This window comes from Lingula anatina, chromosome 1 (genome assembly GCF_051362555.1).
Source record: "Lingula anatina isolate TDL-2025a chromosome 1, LinAna3.0, whole genome shotgun sequence".
In the NCBI taxonomy this organism is placed as follows: Eukaryota; Metazoa; Brachiopoda; class Lingulata; order Lingulida; family Lingulidae; genus Lingula; species Lingula anatina.
In genome coordinates, this window is record NC_141767.1 from 65,140,504 (window position 1) to 65,161,010 (window position 20,507).

Consider the following 20,507-nt stretch of genomic DNA (forward strand, 5'->3'; position numbering starts at 1 on the left):
GGGTGGTTATACAAAATAAATTGACCAATTCCCAGGTCATTGCATATAACTTTATTCATCAGTTAATCGGTGATGTTTGGCAAATGTACGCTGCAATAGCATGCCAGAAAGTACTCCAAAGAGAATAAAAAACCAATACATGGATTTCAGTAATTTTGATATACACCTGTTCAGCTTTACTCCGGTAGGCAAAATGAGTTTTATTAAATCACCTTTTTGTATCACCTATGCTATCAAGCTATGGTTTGTCATAGTGGACGACTTTCAGTAAAATTTAACTTAATACCTTCCAAATGGTAAGTTTTTGTTACAGGCGTGAGCACAAGAAGGAGGGGGGATTGGTCCCTTCCACTTCTCCGTCAACCTGCCTAGTATGTTAAGTGACATATGTTCCCAAAGGCCATTTTGCCTACCTACAGGAGTAAAAAACTGACTCAAAAAAGATAAGGATGAGCATAACTAGATTTGTGTTACAGCATTTGCTCTTTGTCTCAACTTTGGATACATACACGCACTTACACATCTTCTAGGACAAACAAGCAAAGTAGTAGGGCAACATTTGCAGTCGTCTTGCACCTAATTCCCTGAATGTTCAATCAAATGTCTACATGTTTCTTTCTTGATGTAGAGCCTTCTAGATATGGAGATTTAAAAACGGAACAGCTTGCACGCAACAGAGTGGAGGCTCAGGGTAACATCAAACTAATCAGCAAAGACAAACTGTAATTTCCAGTACATCACTAAGTGGATAACTGCTTCAATCAATAACTGACACATTCTGTGCAACCCTACCAAGCTGACAGCACTACCTTCAGCAATGGATTGCATGTGGTTCAATTTTATCATAATGAACAGCTGGAAAAAATCAGATTGTATCACAGAATTACATTCCACATCTTGTGAATAAAATATGGAATATAATTTTCAGTTTCCCTTCACTGGGACCTTAATTATTTTAAATGGACATCACCTAAAAAGCAACCGAGGAAATGTAGGCTGTTTCAACTACAAATAATCTTTTCTCTGCATTGTTTCATATTTAAAGACTTCTATATTGTTAAAAATCAATAAAAAATCAATTAATTTACCAAAAAAACTACCCATGTTTGCAAAATGTATGCAGTGAGATCAAACATTTCATCTCCATATTTGGCATCGTTGTTTTCTTTTCTCAAACAGTATGAACTAGAGATACTGCTTTCTTGTAAACAAACCTCATGAGCTGCTACATCATCATATCTTATAATGCAGCCTTACTTTCCATGACAGTTTTGCCTTTTTATTAATACCTTCATACTAAAACCATAGAAATATCTCTGCATGATTTTAAAAAACTACAAGGATTTTCACATTGATCATGTACTGATCTGCAGTATTCTATCAGTTGTCCATACAGAATGATTCAGCAGTTTCCAAGACAACAGTACAATGCTAATGGCCTTTGGAAGATTTGGAATATTCCTCAATTATGGAGATCTGAAAAGAAACAAGGCAGCAAAGCTGTCAAATGTACAGACAAAAAACAGGAAATAACTATGCACAAAATAGGCTACTGTCATTTGTGATGCAAAAGTACATTATGTGAATGATTGAATCTGACAAACTGCAATGATATGAGTTTATTTCCATTTTTGAAACTTTATTACACAATACACGATGACAAGTTTACCATCATTTTTACAAAATCAACTAACAATGTTGTAAAGATGCAGGAAATGTCAAACAAACACTTTTATGTATCTTATTAATTAAATAATGAAACTGTTAACATGCCTAAGAATTAAATCTGAGGAAATGTGAAAAAACAGCATAACTTCTAAAATAATGGTTTGATCATGCTGATTTTCGAACTTGACCTGCGTTTTATGAATATTCATCAGCTCTGTAAATATAAAGCCAAAAAGTAAAACTGCCTTCCATTTATCTTGTTTACAATGAAAGTGCACGGCGCTGGCGACGGCGACGACAGATGCAGGTGATGGCAATATGTACAGACACATCTATATATATTTACTGTACTGTTTGAGAACAGTAAGTGACATGGTTTTTCTTAAATGGTCATCATGGGAGCAGTGCCCAAAATAGGTTTTTTTCAAATTTTGATGCAATATTACATAATGTTTAACAGCATAATGACCATCAATTTTTAATAATAAAATATTAGTATCATGGATATTCAGAAAATGTGACTAGCAAAGGTCTTCAGGCCCATGGAACTTCAAAGTCACAACTTAAAAATGCCAAAATGTAAACAAGACGGCACTGTTCTGAAATGTTTTTTTCCCATTTTTAACAATTTTTTAACATAAAACAAAATTAAGAGTTTACTGCCATATTTATATGATCAACTAAAAAAATTGATGAGATGGGAAAAATATCAATAAAACAGTGTTAAATGTCCAATTTCTTCCATTCTGAGATTCTGAACATAGTGAATGATTGAATCTGACAAACCTCAATGATATGAGTTTATTTCCATTTTTGAAACTTTATTACACAATACACAATAACAAGTATACCATCATTTTTACAAAATCAACTAACAATGTTGTAAAGATGCAGGAAATGTCAAACAAACACTTTTACGTATCTTCTTAACTAAATAATGAGACTGTTAACATGCCTAAGAATTAAATCTGAGGAAATGTGAAAAAACGGCATAACTTATAAAATAATGGCCCGATTATGCTGATTTTCGAACTTGACCTGCGTTTTAGTAAGATTGATTACTCCTGTGAGTTTCATGACAACAGGTCTATCGGTTTTCCTTGAAATGTGTTAACAGTGTTGCATATATGCTGAAAAGTGAAAAAACAGCATAACTACTAAAATAGTGGCCCGATCATGCCGATTTTCGAACTTGATCTGCGTTTTAGTAAGATTGATTACTCCTGTGAGTTTCATGACAACAGGCCTATCGGTTTTCCTTGAAATGTGTTAACAGTGTTGCATATATGCTAAAAAGAGAAAAAACAGCATAAATTCTACAATAATGGCCAGATCATGCTGATTTTCGAACTTGACCTGCGTTTTATGAATATTAGTCAGCTCTGTAAATATAAAGCCAAAAAATAAAACTGTCTTCCACTTATGGTGTTAACGCTGAAAGTGCACGGCGACATGATCGGCGACGGCGACGGCGACGACAGACGCAGGTGATGGCAATATGTACAGACACATCTGTGTCTGTACATAAAAAACATGTTTGTGAATTGGAGATGTAATGGAGAAGCACACAGCTTTCAACAGCTCCTTAATGTCTATATTAAACTGTATTTCCATTGTTATTTAATAGACCTGGATCTCATTTACCTGCTTTTCTACATTTAAAACTTCGAAATGAATATCACTGTCACAATTTTCAAACCACAAAAACACATTACAGTAGGATAGTATTCAAAAATTTTTGTTTACTTTTGTTTATAACCCCTCAATTCTTACCTTGTCCTTTAATTGTTGACAACTTTGTAATGCTAAAGTAAAAAGTACAATTACATCATTTAGCCACGGCACTTGGCATTCCCCCTAAAAACAAAGGATAAAAATTAACTAATAATGTGACAATGGCTTAGATGGAGCAATCAAAAACTGTGAGAAATAATTACATCAGATTGTGCAACTGTATGTCTCCATCTTTTAGGTTATAATAAATTGCCAGTATTTTAATCAAATAGAGACAATACAATATACCACCCAGTTGGCAGTGGTCTTACACATTGCCGCTGTGATGTTCTGAAACAAACCAGGTAAAGTGTTCCATAACCCTCGTAATAACATGTTCTGAAAACACCTGATATCATTTGTTCTAAAATCCACCTGATAGGTGTTCCGGTAGCCACCTGAACGTGTTCCGAAACCTAATAGTATATTCTAATACCCAACTAAAAACATTTCTGGAACCCTCCTAATAACGTGTTCTGAAACCCAGCAGCAAACATGTTCTGAAACCCAGCTAATAACATGTGTTCTGAAACCCACCCAATAATTCTTTATGAAACCCACCTGATAACATGTTCTGAAACCCACTTGCTAACATGTTCTGGAACCCACCTGATAGCGTGAGACAATCTCCACTTTCTGTCCAGGTTGTCCATGTTGTAGCTGGTAAACTGCCATCTCCAACTTCTGAGCATGAACATAGAAACTAACACTAACCTCAGATGGTAAAGGTGGCTTAAAGCAGTGCTGCAAGAAAATAAAGATTATGTGGAAAAAAAAATGAAACCATTTCAAATTTTTAATGAATTTGGACTGACTATCCATTATCACTTTTAGCCCTTGCCATCTATATCATATGTACAGTAAGCATCAAGTAATAAAAATACTGTACAAGTAGTCAGCATTCAATAATACATAATGTTGCTTTTCACTTTGAAGTCTGAAAGTGTTTCTGAAAAATTGATCAATCTTTTACCATATTTCTGTTATTCAGTAATTCATCCAGAGTTTTCTTTTTTGGAAGAACTAAACATGTCCGCCCTGTGTTTAAGCTTTTCATTATACTGTCGAGCAGCTAAAATGAAATTCGAAAAAAAAAGACATAAGTAGATGACAGTCTATAAGTTTGCACAACGAAATATTGTTAACAAAATTTATACACAAACTTAAAAATGTTGTCCGTCAACTGCTAATACTATAAACTTATGATTTTCATATTAAATGCACCCTCAGACATTCTCCCTAGCAGACTTAGTAAAAAATTGAAATAAAATTCAATCAAAACCACTGACAATGGTGACTTCTTCTCCAGATTTGAACTGATGTTCTCTGCCATGCTCTTTGACAGTGTGGAGAGCCTCCGCCAGATGATTGCCTGCGTCTTGGATCTGACATAAAGATGAAATAACGACATTTCATTCTGTGTAATGTGTCTATGATACTACAATGTCTCATTTGCTAATGATTCTGACATTATGCATGAACATAGTGAAGCAATATTGCTTACACAGCCTGCAATGTCATATTATATTCAGGGGCATAACCAGACCTTTTAAAATTGTACGCACAGATTTTGAAAATTCACAGATACGATTATATTCTGTGAAAAATACACTGAATTTATGGAGAATAATATCATGGTTGGCTCAAAAAATTGTACGCACAGTGCATCCGTGCGTATGCCTGGTTACGCCCCTGTATATTTGTCTAATATTCCTACAAACATGCTGGTAAAGATCACACAGCAAATATGCCTATCAACAGATCAGAGTACACATAGCACATGTAGCCCTCTTACTTGCTGCAATTTCCATGGCTCATCAGGTTGTATACCAGTTTTAAAAATCTGTGTTTGATGCCTGTGAACTTTTACTTGAAGGTCCTGTAATGATATAAAAAGATTTAAGATCACTGAATAGGAAGGGGAACAGAAATGTTTTCTTTGTGGAGAAGAGCAATTATTTCAGTTTTATGTCAAACACCATTAAATTGGATCTAGTCAAAGTGGTTAGTGGAGATGGTTCACCAATAATATACCATATGAACAGTGCATGTTGTCTTTTGTTCAGCAAAAATGCTAATGCGTGTCCCCCTTTCAAAAGACTGCAAGATAACCACCCTGTGACACTCACTGCTTCACATATACTGTCCCCCATAAGAGTGATGACACATTTCATGTTTGGACTGCCTCTGTAATAAAATAAGCAAGGTTTATTAATAATATATGCTCCCACTGTATATTATTCATAGCTACAGTGTATATGACTGTTGCTCTTACTAAAATTTATTGGCACATGTACTACATATACGATATCTGAGAGAGAGAGAGGGGGGAGAGAGAGAGCACATTTCATCACAAAACATTTATCAATAAAAAAGGAACTACTTTCATTAATTATTTTACAGTAACAATAAACAACAATTAGGGAAGTCACAAACTGTACAGAATTTCATTAATTTCATTAAATAGATATTGATCCATTCAGATTTTGAGTATGCATGCCAAGTTTCTAAAAATGTGTACATGTGTATCTTTTGTTATATCTATGGTTGAAAAAGAGTCAGATTAATACCAAAGTACAAATTTTCCAGTATAAGAATTTGCCAAGTTTCTAAAAATCTTTGGTTGAAAAAGAGTCAGTTTAATACCAAAGTACACATTTTCCAGAATAAGAATTTGATCATATTTGCCCCCCCCCCCCCCCCCCCCCAAATGGCTCCATTCCATTCAATATAACATGATTGTAGTGCTTTCTGACTGATGAAATCTGTGATTCATGTTTTCTGCCGTTTCATACAGTATGTTGTTCAGGAATGGAGAGAGCACAGCATATGTACACCAAATCAATCTCAGACTGCAGTTTTTGCCGCCCTCAAAAATGATCTTTGACTATAGGATTCACTCAAATAGAAAATAGTTCAGACCAGATTTTTTTGTCCCTCAATTTATTATTTCAGCATCTGCTAATATGTTTACTTACGTAGGGCTTGATAATATGAACTTGTCTGGTTTCACGAGGTTGTCTTCATCTGAAGAAGAATACAAAACTAAGAATCAATATATTATCAAAATTTCAGCAATATGTTTTACCCGATTTCACATATCTAAAATGATCTACACATGTAGATGTTGAAATGACTACTTTTTTACATTTATTTATATAATACCGGTAAGTAGAGGAGGAAATCCAATCTATTCTGTTCTTCTAACCACAAACCAACGACAGTTTGGAAAAAACAGATAGCAAAAAAGGGAAAAGATGCACTACATGTACCTGCAATTACTGGCTTGCCATATAAGAGAAAAGATAAATGATAATAAAATTGAGACAAATAAGAGTGAAGGTAAGACCAAATTAAAAGGCAACTGTCAGCTCAACCTTCCAATTTTACAGTAAACCTTTCCTGCCCCACGGCTCATCCCCACCCACCCTTCACCCAACAGGCCACAATCACAATTGGTTACAAAAGAAAAATAACATATCCATCCCTTGAAACATCAGCAAGGTGGCATCAGTCATTGTGTTCCAGTGATCCCCCCCCCCCCCCCCCCCCCACACACTCAACAAGGCAGTGATGCTGACCAGGCCAACTCTTGTTGATAATGAGGAATACCGACACCATTTGAACCTATACTAGTGAGACAAGATATCCAGCTAAGGCGCTACAGAAACAATATTTTATTTCCTATTAGAAAAAAAACATAAAACCAGGTGACAATCAGACCATCCAACATAAGACAATGGCAGTGAGAGGAGCTCAGTGATGTCTCAGAAAATAAAAAAGGATCATGAATATACTAGATAACTACATAAAGCAACATGGACTAAATGGGGATCACTAATTGCACCAATTATCTATAATGATAAAACCAAGGATGACATCTCAATATGTCAGGAATAGAGTGGACAAATAAGTCATGTAGATGCAGGACAAAAATAGTAACCATAATCACCAAGCTCTAAAGATACAAAAAAATCAAAATCTTACCATAGAAATTAAATAGAGGACTCCATCCCATTATAATGTGTCACAAACAAAACACAATCAAATAAATATTCATTAAAGATAAATACAAGGATATATCAGATTTTGTAGTGTAATAACAAAATATAAAGAATTAAAATAAAACAAGAAAATGATAACATTCATAATCATATAAAACATAAATGTGCCTTAGTTCTCACAAGTTTACTTCAAAAAGTGCCTTAATATGTTGTAAGCATATTATACTTACTTGATCCAATCTTTAATGTAAACCTCCGACAGCATTCCTTGAAAAAATAAAATTGAAGGTGATATAAGAAATAAAAATTGAAAATTAAAACATACAACTGCATAACAAACTCCACAGGGATCAGGGTTGAGTACAGAGTTCTTTATCACTCCTCAAGTAAAGTAGGAAAAAGTAATGAAAAATTAATGTAAAAAAGTAGCCATAAATCACTGTAAGAAGGAACAAGATGCGCTACTTGGCCAAAGCAAAATACACTAGCCTTGGCAGGCTTTCCAGGAGATTTGAACCTACACCCCTCATGTTTTGTCTTCATTCTGATTAGCCATAATTATAATTTTGATGATATATTAAGTAAATTAAACTAGGGTTTTCTACATGAATTAAATTTAAGAAACTTTTATTGACAATCAGATTCTATATAAATTCTAAACCCCTGCAGCAAAGACAACATCACTGGCTGCAGCTCCCAAGTTAATAATGAAAAGGTAACTGCTGGCACATGAAGGGTGCCCAAACATTTATCTTCTTCCAGCCTCACTTAAAACTCAATAATTTATATTGATTGTTTAACCCTAAATCAATCCTGAATGTTGTAGTAAGGGAGCAAAGTCATTTTAGTTGCTTTGCCTTATGGTAAGCATCATACTGTGCAAGAGCTATCAGCCTTTTTGTAGACTCATCTCCAATTTTTATTTTGCATAACTATGATATCACATTAGATGATTAAAAATGGATATAGAGTGCATTCCTTGCCAATGGATTCTGGTGCTGCAAAAACATAATTATCTTTATCTGAATTGCTGAAAATATAATGTTTTTTCTGTATTTTCCACACACACATTTTAGTGCACCTTTTTGTTTTCAACTTATTTTACTAAAATGGCAGAGTACTGACCTATGTAGGTCTGAAATTAAGAAAATCAGTACAAGTTATAAAGTTTAACTTATATTCTCAAAATCATGGCCATGCACTATCTGTTGAAGAATAAAGGTGATGTAGAGGGTTAAATGTTACAGTGACTTTATGAATGAGCTGATCAATTTACTTAAAATGTATGAATCAACCCTTCAATGCAATTAAAGAATTGATCTTAGCTTTTATCCAATGTTTGCACAGTACAGCACCTAGAATGTGGAGACAACTCCCCAATGAAATGCCAGGAGATTAAATACTAAGAGAATTAATAGCTAGAGACATCCTTTTTTTTTCAAATTCCTGTCTGACATAACTGTTTAGGATGTCTCACTTATCTGCATACTACTCAGCACAGTTATATAATTGGAAACTGTATAAAAGGAAATGTTTAATATTTTCACCAGAAAACAATGGAAAAAGTGTCATTCATTAGTGGCTTCATAGCTGGATTATTGGGACCTAAGTCTTGTCTCAGTGTGTGTAATATTAAGTGAGTTTCAATATATCTACCACCACAGTCATCCTGCTTTATAATCAACAGAGTTCTACTAAATTGGTGCTACAATCACAACTCACAGGAAGCACCAACCACTATGTACATCCATATTGATCTAGCAATAACTTGTCGCCCATCTTTATTGTTAGTATTTTACATATTTGCATCTTCAACGATCTCCAGCGCCTTTACAGTTTCTTCATCAGTATAACCCTTACAACCAGAGTGAGACTACAGTACTAACTTTACAGTGGTGTACTTATTACCATTTAATGCAATAAATAAATAAATGATAATAATAATAATACTGATGAGAGAATGTTTTACACCATCCAATAGAATTAGAGTAATCCAGTAAAATTAGTATAATAATAATATTGCCATTTGGTAACAAAGGAAGTGTGTGGTGTGTGTTCATCTCTCAATTTCGAAGCACAATATTAGCATTAACTGCAAATGTATTAAACTTGTTGAGATGTGACTTTTTGGAAAACATTTATCTCTTAGTTCTTTAATTGTAGAATTCACACTCCTTTTAATTTATTTATGTATCTTTATATGGGATATTTTCTTTTTTACCTTTTTTAATAATAAGTTTGATATTTGTATAATGGAACTAAGAGAAAGAAAACACTTGTGCTTTAAGTATCTTCAGCATTAAGTAATATTCACAATGAAACCATACTTTGAATTTAAAGTATAGTTTGAAGATGTTGAAGACACATGTAGCAGTCTTTAGATCTTAAAAGTGATGTAGAGTGATCTTAAAAGACTCAAAATATTCTTTTCCCTGAGCACTTTAAACACTTTTATACATTTCCTGATAAAGCATGCAAACTTGTGCAAACATCAGACATCTTCAGTCATATTGTACTTTTAATTAAATAACTGACACCTACATATCCACATGGTATCTCAATCCTTATGTAATTATGCTCACTGATCACCTGTCTGCCTGCATACCTGTCTATTTTTAAACATTAATGTAGATCAGTTAAGAAACAAACACATTTTAAGATCTTGTACTTTGTAGACGAAACAACTGCATCTCTTTGGAGGAAACACATAAATGTACTATAATTTATCACTATTATTCAATTTTTCCATCAATATTTACAATTTAAAAAAATTTGGAATCATATTTGCAACCTTCTTTTTCACATCAAATTATGAATTAAGCCTAAACAGGTACATTTTGTAAACATTTTCTGGAGTAATTAAAAACTAAAATGACTATTGATGCCTGTCATTCAACCCTGAGGCCCCCAGGTTTTGTACTAAAACATCCCATATAGACACAGTTGCATCTGAATGATTTAACATTCAATTTACACCGAAATTATGCAATTTGACATTTCCCATGAAATGTGTAATAACAAGGAAACGCTAATGACGAGACAAATTCCCGTTATTCAACAGATCTTTAATTTAGACTTCAGAAGATGCAGAGAGAAACTCAATTCTATTGATCATAATTTTATTGTTATTTTTCTGCTTTTACAATTTAATTTTCTGGAAAGGTTTAATTGAGTTATTATGTGAAAGCTCCATTGTGGCATGATTTTCTGTCACTAGAAATTTTAGGCATTCATATTCAATTTAATTATTACTATAAAAAACAAGCAACGTAAATGTCTAAAAGGGTATTTATTTCTGTTCTTCTCCACTGTGAAGCATACACAGCATGTTGGACTGGTTCCTTTATGTATCCTTAACTTTAAGATTATTTTAAAAACCCTCAAAACATTTTCAATTGCTTCTTTCAGTATATCAAAAAAGCTATAATGTTCTCTTGGGAGCATAGCATCTCCTAGAAAACCTGTGGATCAATGAGTTTCATAAGTTGTATCTTACCTATTGATTTTCTACAGGAGTGTACTTTATTCTACCAGTCTTAACTATTGATCTAAATTTCTTTCAAATATGAGTCTCAACTACTGATCTTGTCACTGTATCTGGATACCTTATTTTTGAAGAAAATTTACAAATATGTTGAAAATATGGTGCCAGTTAGCTTTTCTGAAGTGAAGATGAGCCTAAAAAACAATCTTAGTTTAGCAGTCAAAATTTAATATTCAAATGTTCTTTAGGCAGTAGTTTCTGAAACCTTTTTAGCAGAAGACATGGTCTCAGCAGTGTGGGAAATAAGCACAATCCAACATACCAAGACTAAAAAAGCATATATTTATTAGACCAATAAAAATGATTTGCTGCAAGCAAAAAATTTCCAAGTTACTAGCCTGACAATCTAGTGATTTAAAACGTTAACTTCTCACACTGCCCCACTGGTGTACAGTACCCAAAGTTTATAAATCATCTATTGTAACACACATTTTATCATTTGCCCTCCTTGTTCTAAACAGCATTGTTGACTTAATTCAATCTTAGCATCACAAGTGATTGGTTACATTATATTCTGTATCTCGCTTAATATTTTTTAAATAATCTCTGATAGCAGAAAAGTTATGTGAACTACACAATGACACTGAATGTAAATTTTAGGTACACATCATGGAATTCAAAGCATTAAGTGTTAAATATGGTGGAAATTCTTACCAACAATACGCCTTCTACCTCTTCCAATACACTGTGAACTTCTTCTTTCAGTATCCATTGTGCTTCAGTTTCCTGCAAACATGAGGAAAGATGATAATAATGATGCATGATAACTCATCTTTACAATTTTTTAATAATTTTTATGGACAATTACTTATATGAGGTAGATTAATTGTCAATGTCACAAAATCAATTAATCAATTTGAGGAACAAAAGACATTTTGATTTCATGCAACCATGTAAGCGCTGCTAAGTAGATGTGATTTCTCCAAGTAAATTAACATTTTCAGAACAAAGGATCTATTATGCACATATTTACAGGATGCCGGTTAAGGTGTTCTTTTGTTTCATACTCAGATCAATTTAAATATGCATCAAGGCCACAATAGTGGATAATGTCTAGCACAGGTAGTCCATGGTAGTCTAGTATTTCAAAGTACGTGTTTGTTGAGGTAAAAGTGCTCATTAATATTAAAATCCAACTCCACTCTATATCATTTCAATTCTTTATGTCATCTCTTTATGTCATCTCTTTTATATACACATGTACTAGCTAGTGCATTTATGTCACTTACTGCTGAAAAGTAAAGAGCCTTTGGTGCTCTGAGAAAGTCCGGCCATATATCTTTAATATATTTATTGCTTGGTTCACCAGCCCAACTATATCAGCCCATCTTTGATCCTGCCATCGAAAGCAGATTTTTTAAAACTTAAAAGCAATAGATTTGCATTACTGGTATGCATACTGTAGTTTGTACATTATCTCATTGGCAGTAGTTATGACTTGAGCATGCATAATAATTTTTTTTTTGAAAAAAAAAATAGTGCTACATGTTGCTACAGATAACTCGGATTAACCCAGTCGTGTCCATGCCAGCAAGAATCAAACAGAACTACTACCGACAATACATACATGTACAGTAGTAGAAACTGCTGAGTAGGGATGAGTCAGATGAATAGCCACAGCCGCCCTAGGTGGCACAAATCAAAGGTATCACCTCCCCCAAGGGGCAGCGAGATTGAGGTTAAGAAGGAAATGACATTTTCATTTAAATGTCAAAATCACACTTCCCTGTAAAGTTGTAAATTTTGAGGGAAATCTACCTGTACATCGTCTCGCACTGCTTCAGCGCCACACAGCGATTCGGCGACTAGCACATCAAGTTCGTACATGACTGCCCTGCAAATTTAATCCCTCTCTCATATTCAGATAGAAGCGTTATGTTATGCCTGTTGTATATGCGTTTCCACCCACTTACAATGCTTCACCTCTCTAGTAAACTCTTACCATTTGCCGGAGTTCCTCCTGTTCCAACTCCACAGCCATGATATCAAGGTGAAGGTCGGGTCACTTTGTCAATATTTACATCTACGTCACATGCCCCAGCGCAGTGGCAGTGGTGTCAATTTCAAACTGGGGCACGACGATGTATTTGCACATCTTTTCGTTGTTTCGGAAATTCTCTCGACCATTTGGCAACGCAGCATATGAAAGAGTAAAACTAGCCCGAGTATTAAGCGTTCAGCATCGTTGCAAGGCTGTTGCTGCGTATGAAACAAATGGCAAGAAGGAAAGCCTTGGTGAGGCCGACCCAGCCATCGCTACACTGGACCTGAATTTCACAGACCACCAAAATGCTTTCAAAACAAAAACAACTTGGGAACTTTGCAGGGCTCTACTGGTTCTTCGACTCTGTTCGTTTGATAGACTTGTGGATAACAGTTTGCAGGTAACATTTCACAGAATACTGTGCGTTAACATCTTTTGTTGGTTTATATATTTATGCTGTTAGAATTTACTGTATACTGTGTAAAAGTTATGCAGGTTGACAAGCCTTGTTCGAAATGTTCTAACGTGACACGCATGACTTAGTATAAAGGTGTAAAGGCAATTGCGGAACAATATACTGGTATTGAGATGTTAACTTTTAGTGTTTACAGGCAGTACTCAGCATCACATAATTTGAAAATAAAAAGCAACAAAATATGTGACTTCATGCTGAAATATTGTTAAAGGCATAGAGGTGAATTAGATGTATTGGCAAAAGTTAATCCCAATGACAGATTTTAATTACACTTTTCACTTTCATGTGTTTAATGATAATCCTTGATAATTTTTGTAGTCTTTACTCAAAATAATTCTTTGATAAGTCTTGCACTAAGTTGGCTTTATTTTGACAGTTTTGGTACCCCCCCCCCCACACACACACACACACCCACCCTCCACACCCATGCACTTGTTTAATGCTCTGCTATACCTTAAATTTACAGCTGTTCAGACTTGGACAGAAAGTTTTAGGAGAGAGACCGTTTAGAGCATTGGTGAAACCAATATTCTATGACCAGTTTGTGGCTGGTGATGACCACAGGAGTATTGGTCAAACTGTGAGCATAATGCAGAAGGCAGGCCTGACACCACTCCTCGCTGTATGCATTGAAGATGGTCCTACTGGGTGAGCAGGCACCAAACAAATGTCTCTCCAGTTTTAGTCTTGTTATCATACAAGTGAAACAATTAACCCTGAATTTTTAGTTTTTTAATATACTCAAGCTGTAATACTTGTAAGTTTTCAAAATGGTAAGTTAATTAGTAGGAAATATAACTATGAGAGTTAAAGTAGCCAGTACTGTTATAACGCATACAACAATATTGATTGAAGTTCTTTTTTAATTTAAAAAACTTTTTTCTGATATGTTTCTATCTTTTCATCTCTTTCTTGGCTTGCTTTGCTGGGAAACGGCATTCTTTCCTCTATAGTTTTAACTGTTACAGTATTGAAATGAATAAAATTAGATAAATGCATAAGATATTTGACTTTATATTGATAACACATTATTGTGTATATGTCTGCACAACTGCTTTATGAGACCTGTATATGGTGCACACATTTTAAAGGGGGTCATCACTTCTTAGCTGTAACTTGAAACCCAGTAACCACACAGGTTATACAAACACCTATTGTTAATCCATTATACTGTAACTATATAACTTGCCATTGGTGTATCTTTTCAGCCCATGCAGAGCCCTGGAGCCAGTTCTTTCATAACACAGTATATAAAGTAATCACTTATTTTGCATTTTTGTGAGTAACAGTGGGAAAAGGGTTATTTAATGGAGATCACTTAGTCCCTTTTTCAGTTTTTAACATAGAAAATAAGAGAAAAAATCTTTTAAGGAAACATAAGTGTTTATGTTATCATGGTAACTGAAATAGTTAATACAGAAAAAAAAAAAAATATATATATATATATATATATATATATATATATATATATATATATATATATATATATATATTCTTACATTTTATTTTCAGTAATAGCAGTTTGTAACTCTTCAAGCAGGTTTGGTCAAGAAAAAGTCATATTAATATTGTTTTTCTAATTTATTTTTGCACCACCAATTGCTTCATAAACTGTCTTTACATTAACTTTGTTGGCCTCTCATATCTCAGATACAAATACTGCAACTATATGTGAGTATTTTTAGAATTTAATCATGTGCGAACATACAATAATGCAAGCTTCTGCAGTCTCAAACTTGGGTCTTTGGCTTCTATTTAATAATTTGCATGGGGAAAGATAATATCATTTTTTTCTGTATTTTCTCCATGATAGTGTTGAAATTTTTTTCATTGTACTTCACATTTAGAGAAGTGGGCTATGATGCCAACTTGACCACTATCTTAGACTGCATACAGATGGCCAGTGAGCTCAGTAAGGGGCGCCCTATGATACAGCTAAAGGTGACAGCACTGATGCCAGCTGAATTATTGGTAACTTGGCCTCACTTTTTGGTTAATTATTTATTTATTTATTTATTGTGGGGGTAACGGAAGACTTTATATTTACATTGAATTCTGTGAAGTTTACTGCATAACATCTTTGAAATGTTGCTAAATACATGTATCAGGTGGTTTTGGGTATGGTTGTCGTCGTTCTTTTATTATCTTTCTATATAGTGATAAATATCAGTTGTGACAAAGGCATGTAATGGGGCAATAAGTTATGGAATAACTATCCCACTACATGAAATTAAAGCTGGATTAAGGAAGCCAGTAGTATTCCTGTGGTTCTTGGCAAAGACTGGGGCCCAGCAGATTGGTGGCTGCTAATTAAGGGAAGAGAAGTGCCAATAGAAGTCCTCTTAAGTATTTTAACTTATTAAATTGATGATTGATAGGTTTTAGACATGAGGGATATATTAATCATGATTTTAGCCAAAATACTGAAGATATTCTCTTAAGAGCTTTTCTTTTCAGTTTTTAATTAGTAATTTTAAAGGGATAATAACTCTTTGTTTTGGCCAAAAAATGAATTTTCCTGGAATAAACAACAATTTTCCCATACTTACCAATGGTTAATGAATCCATTTTTACATTCAAAGTTAGTCCCTTTTTTTTTTCTAAAAAGTTTGGTTTTTTGTTAAAATCTCTTAAGAGATTATAACAGAGTATAGCCTTCAATGGAGGTCACGTGGTCTGAAGACAAACTTACATATCAGAATAATAGTGTAACTGCTGGTTTTGTGGTAAAACAGAATATATTATATTTGTATGAGTTATTCACAATGTTTTTATTGTGATATATAAATCTCATACGAAGAGTTATTATCCCTTTAAGCCTACAAAGGGTTTTGATTTTTTTCCAGATCACCTTATCTAAGATGTATACTTATGGTGGTATAAGCATAGAGCAGGTGGCAGAGGCCATGTACACACCCAGTCTGCTGTATGAAGTGGAGGGCCTCCCTGAGGCAGAGATCAGGCAGTGGTGCAGGGGGCTAGAGAGACTAAGAGAAGCAGGAGAGGTCAGTGGGGATCATTGTGAGGAAGGGGAAGAGTGGTTAACTTAATGACTACATGTATGGTCTCCAAATGATAAATCACTTTGATTAAAAAATGTATGCACAGTGACACATTGTTGATTCCCTTGGCATGCTCCAATTACAAAATAAAAATCACCTTTTATTTCAGTTTGCTCAGAGGAAGGGAGTTTACATTTTAGTGGATGCAGAATACACCCACATGAACCCTGGCATTAGCCTGGCAGCATTAGCTATGATGCTGAACTTCAACAAGGACATCCCTCTGATTTGGAACACTTACCAGTGTTACCTCAAGGTAACTATATAGGACATAGGAATCCATACCTTTTTCAATAATATATATATATATATATAGCCACACTCATCATATAAAACACTTCTTGTTTTTTATTTTGTTTTATACCTTTTTGCCAAATCAGGAAGCCTACAATGCCATCACTGCAGACTATGCCACCATCATGGACAAGGGACTGTGCTTTGGAGCCAAGATAGTCCGAGGAGCCTATATAAATTGTGAAGAGGAGTATGCAAAGCGGCAGGGAGTCCCCAACCCAGTGTGTGACAGCTACAAGGACACCAGTTCCAGCTACAACAGGGTGGTGGAGACAATGCTGCATAATATCAGTCATTGTGGAGAAAAGTGCAATATTATTGTTGCCAGTCATAATGAGGAGTCGGTCAGGAAGGCCATTCAGGGGTAGGCATACATGACATAGATGAAGAAAGAGTTTAAAACTTTAAGCAAGGTTTAAAAGGAAGTGTTTTGGGGAGAAAAGAATTGCAGGTGCATGCAGTTACAAATTACCTAGAATCGCAGTAATAATTTCCTTGCAATGACCAGGTCCAAATCTTGTACAGCAAGATAAAAAATTGAGTAAGGTAGCATTAAAAAGTGTTTTTATGAGCTATCTGGGTGACAGAAATGTTTGATGTGTTGTTTCTGTTTAGAAAAAAATATCAGTTTCAAACCATAATGCTTTTCAAAACATTGTTGGATTAATATACTGTATTCCAGAATGGAGAAACTTGGCATTGCCAGAGACAGTGGTTTGGTGTATTTTGGCCAGTTATTGGGCATGTGTGACCAGGTGTCCTATCCTTTGGGTAAGCCAAATCCATGGCCCTAGTGGTTTCAGATTTACAGTATTTTTGAAAACAAGTCAAACCCATTGAGCACTGGAAGCAAATTTATTTTGTGAAAAAATCAATTTAGATGAAACAGTTAAGTAAGCACCTCCTGTCTATTAGGCTAAGCATATTTCAAATAAATCTAGAACTACAATATCCTCTTGTACAAGAGGAAAAGCAGAAATGTTCACTTTATCTGATCCAAGTTCTGGACCAATAGTTTAATTAGCGCAAACCTCCCAGAAAGCCGATAAAAGGGGTGCACTAGCCTGTATTTTATGGGCAGGTTGGGATTAATTTGGTAATGCCCTCTTTTGGCTAAGGGGACTTTTAAGTAAAAAAATATTGCTAAAAATGAACATCTTCTTTCTAGGCCAGGCAGGTTACCAGATCTACAAGTCCCTTCCCTATGGCACTGTGGAGGAAACCTTGCCATATCTCTCCAGAAGAGCACAGGAGAACAAATCTGTGCTCATGGGAGCAAGGAAAGAGAGGAGCCTTCTGCAAAGAGAACTCAGGAGGAGATTTCTTAGATTTTAACTTGAAGTCATAGGAACTCAGAACTTTTCTTATGGCCTATATGGAAGTGTCTTATAAGACAAGTCAGCAAAGCTGTCAAATGTACAGACAACAAGAATAAAAATAATCCAATCAAGTTGGTTTGCCAATATGAGCTGTATGTTAATCATTGTTCTAAGTTATAAAATAACAAGCAACATGGTTTTCCCTTTAGTGGCAGTACACAAAATATTTTTTAACAATTTTGATACAATGTTACATAATGCTTAACAATTATAATCACCATCAATTTAAATTAAGCACTGCAGTAACATAGATTTCTAGAAAATGTGACTAGCAAAGGTCTTCAGTCCAAAGGGAATTCAGTCACTCCATGAAAATGCCAATATATACACAAGCACTGAAACGTGCTATTTTCATTTTCAGCACTTATTACATAATACGCAATAACCAACTTAGTTTCATTTTTGAATGATCAACTAAAAAGATTGTTAAGATGGGAAAAATATCAATAAAACAATTTTAAATGTCCAATTTGTTTCATCCTGAGATTCTAACAAACTGCACTGATTTGAGTTTATTTCCATTTTTGACACTTTATTATGCAATACACAATAACAAATTTACCATTATTTTTTTATAAGCAACTTAAAAAATTATTACGATGCAGAAAATGTCAAAGAACACTTTTACAAATAAAATCAGTTCCATACTGAATCTGAGGAAAACCCATTCATATACAAAAAACAGCTTAATTTCAACAAAAATAAACTAATCGAGTTAATTTTCAAACTTGACCTCTATATCAGACTTTTGTATCAGTCCTGCAAGTTTTAAAGCAAAATATAACGTTTTCCACTTTATTTGTATAATGGTGGATAAAATATGCTGAAAAAAGCTAAAAAGCAGCATAACTTTTGAAAAAATAGTGGATCAGGCCGATTTTCAAACTTGACTTGTATTTTAAGAATAATCATTAGTACTGTAAGTTTGAAGACAAAAGGTAAAACAGTTTTCATTTTATTTGTAAAAAGGTGGATAAAATGTTCTAAAAAAAAAACAAAAAAAACAGCATAACTTTTGGAAAAATGTTCCCATCAGGCTGATTTTTTAACGTGGCCTGTATTTTATCAAAATTTATCAGTTCTTAAAGTTTGAACACAAAAAGTAAAACAGTTTTCATCTTATTTGTATAACACTGAATGTGCACGGTGATGATGATGACAGACACAGGCAACAGCTATGTGTAACGATACATCTGTGTCTGTACATTATTTTAAAAAATCCATTTGAAAGATAGTATTTTTTGTACTAAGGTGGAATGCCTTAAAGATTGACTTCATATTACAGAATTTAAGGTTCACTGGGACAATATTTTTTCGGTTATCTTTTGTTTATGCAATATAATTAAATATAAGGTAACATAATTCGTTATATGGATAATATAGAGCTGAAAAAACAGTTTTATTCTGGTGTAATATGTTCTCAACTTAAAGGTGTGCTACCAGTATAGGCATTTGGAAAATTCCCAGTCCTGTTTTTATGTGTAAGCACTGTAGTGAGTACTGTGCAGAGTTGCCCATCTTTCCCAATACAGACATTAAAAATGATAAAACTCCTCCAATGAAATAAGTACCTGATGTTGAAATTTCTTTCTGAAGTGTCAGAAAAGCGGGAGTCTAAATTAATCAAAAATTATATTTACACAAAAATTCTGTATACAATTTTAGTGAATAAACAAATTTTGTTCAAGCATTTATTATATGCCTTAATGAAGAACTCATTGAATATCAGTTGGGTAAGCCAAGTGGATCAAAAACATTTTTTTCAAACTTAAAAATTTAACAAATGGTAAAAACTGTGTAAATGCAAAATTTTGCAATTGTCAATAGCTTTTTTTGTGAATATTAATGCTGGGTTTCGGATTTTCAAAGCTTATTTGCCAGGGCAGGGGCAATATATGAGTCAGTATGATAATAGATAGTAGTTCATAGAGAAATGATATTTTCTGAGACATTTTTATCTGCCTGATATATATTTCATTGTATTTGAAACTTTGATATTTGATGTGGAATGAACTGTGAAAAGTGGGGATCACATGAATAGTCTAGAAAGTGCATTTGGATAGCGTTATGAATGAATAATTTAAGCCCATGGCCAGTTGCCCTTGCTTTGCATTTTTTTGGGGAATAATTGGATGTACAATCAAAATATATTTTAATGGAGTATAGCCAAAAATAATTTGAACACTTGACTAACAATGTTAGCTTTTAATATGTAAACAATTAGATTAGTTTTAATCTTGGATATGGACTTCACTGGGAGTTTCACTTGAACATCTGTATCAATCAAGTGTCACTGTGAAATAATTGACAAAACAAACTTGTTT

At 34.0% G+C, this 20,507-nt stretch overlaps 2 protein-coding genes across 5 annotated transcripts; one reads left to right on the forward strand and one right to left on the reverse strand.

The window, feature by feature from the left end:
* Positions 1-36: 36 nt before the first annotated feature.
* On the reverse strand, positions 37-13,101 carry LOC106181048 (protein rogdi). 2 transcript variants are annotated; one of them, XM_013565298.2, is made up of 11 exons: positions 12,932-13,101; positions 11,644-11,715; positions 7,676-7,712; positions 6,420-6,468; positions 5,571-5,628; positions 5,237-5,320; positions 4,731-4,826; positions 4,415-4,513; positions 4,051-4,185; positions 3,442-3,525; positions 37-1,476 (listed from the first exon to the last, which is right to left on the reverse strand). In XM_013565298.2, exons 1-11 carry the CDS (start codon positions 12,968-12,970, stop codon positions 1,432-1,434), a joined length of 798 nt encoding a protein of 265 aa, XP_013420752.1. In that variant the 5' UTR covers positions 12,971-13,101; the 3' UTR covers positions 37-1,431. The 2 variants fall into 2 exon arrangements, with proteins under 2 accessions (XP_013420752.1, XP_086854879.1); XM_086998753.1 differs by lacking the exon at positions 12,932-13,101 and adding an exon at positions 12,748-12,890.
* Positions 13,071-19,873, forward strand: LOC106181047 (hydroxyproline dehydrogenase). Of its 3 annotated transcripts, none has more exons than XM_013565296.2 (8): positions 13,071-13,373; positions 13,915-14,096; positions 15,296-15,419; positions 16,295-16,453; positions 16,620-16,766; positions 16,891-17,168; positions 17,487-17,575; positions 17,973-19,873. In XM_013565296.2, exons 1-8 carry the CDS (start codon positions 13,071-13,073, stop codon positions 18,137-18,139), a joined length of 1,449 nt encoding a protein of 482 aa, XP_013420750.1. In that variant the 3' UTR covers positions 18,140-19,873. The 3 variants fall into 3 exon arrangements, with proteins under 3 accessions (XP_013420750.1, XP_013420751.1, XP_086854876.1); XM_013565297.3 differs by lacking the exon at positions 13,071-13,373 and adding an exon at positions 14,657-14,703 and having other exon boundaries at positions 13,930-14,096; XM_086998750.1 differs by lacking the exons at positions 13,071-13,373; positions 13,915-14,096 and adding exons at positions 14,120-14,221; positions 14,657-14,703.
* The last annotated feature ends 634 nt before the right edge of the window (positions 19,874-20,507 follow it).

Coding starts and splice junctions, on each gene's coding strand:
- LOC106181048 (XM_086998753.1), bottom strand. CDS start 12,816: ATGTACGAACTTGATGTGCTAGTCGCCGAATCGCTGTGTGGCGCTGAA. Junction 4,514..4,730: donor CTGGAGAAGAAGTCACCATT/GTCAGTGGTTTT, acceptor ATTTCATTTTAG/CTGCTCGACAGTATAATGAA. Junction 4,186..4,414: donor TACTGAATAACAGAAATATG/GTAAAAGATTGA, acceptor ATTTTCTTGCAG/CACTGCTTTAAGCCACCTTT.
- LOC106181047 (XM_013565296.2), top strand. CDS start 13,071: ATGTATTTGCACATCTTTTCGTTGTTTCGGAAATTCTCTCGACCATTT. Junction 13,374..13,914: donor TTGTGGATAACAGTTTGCAG/GTAACATTTCAC, acceptor TTAAATTTACAG/CTGTTCAGACTTGGACAGAA. Junction 14,097..15,295: donor ATTGAAGATGGTCCTACTGG/GTGAGCAGGCAC, acceptor CTTCACATTTAG/AGAAGTGGGCTATGATGCCA.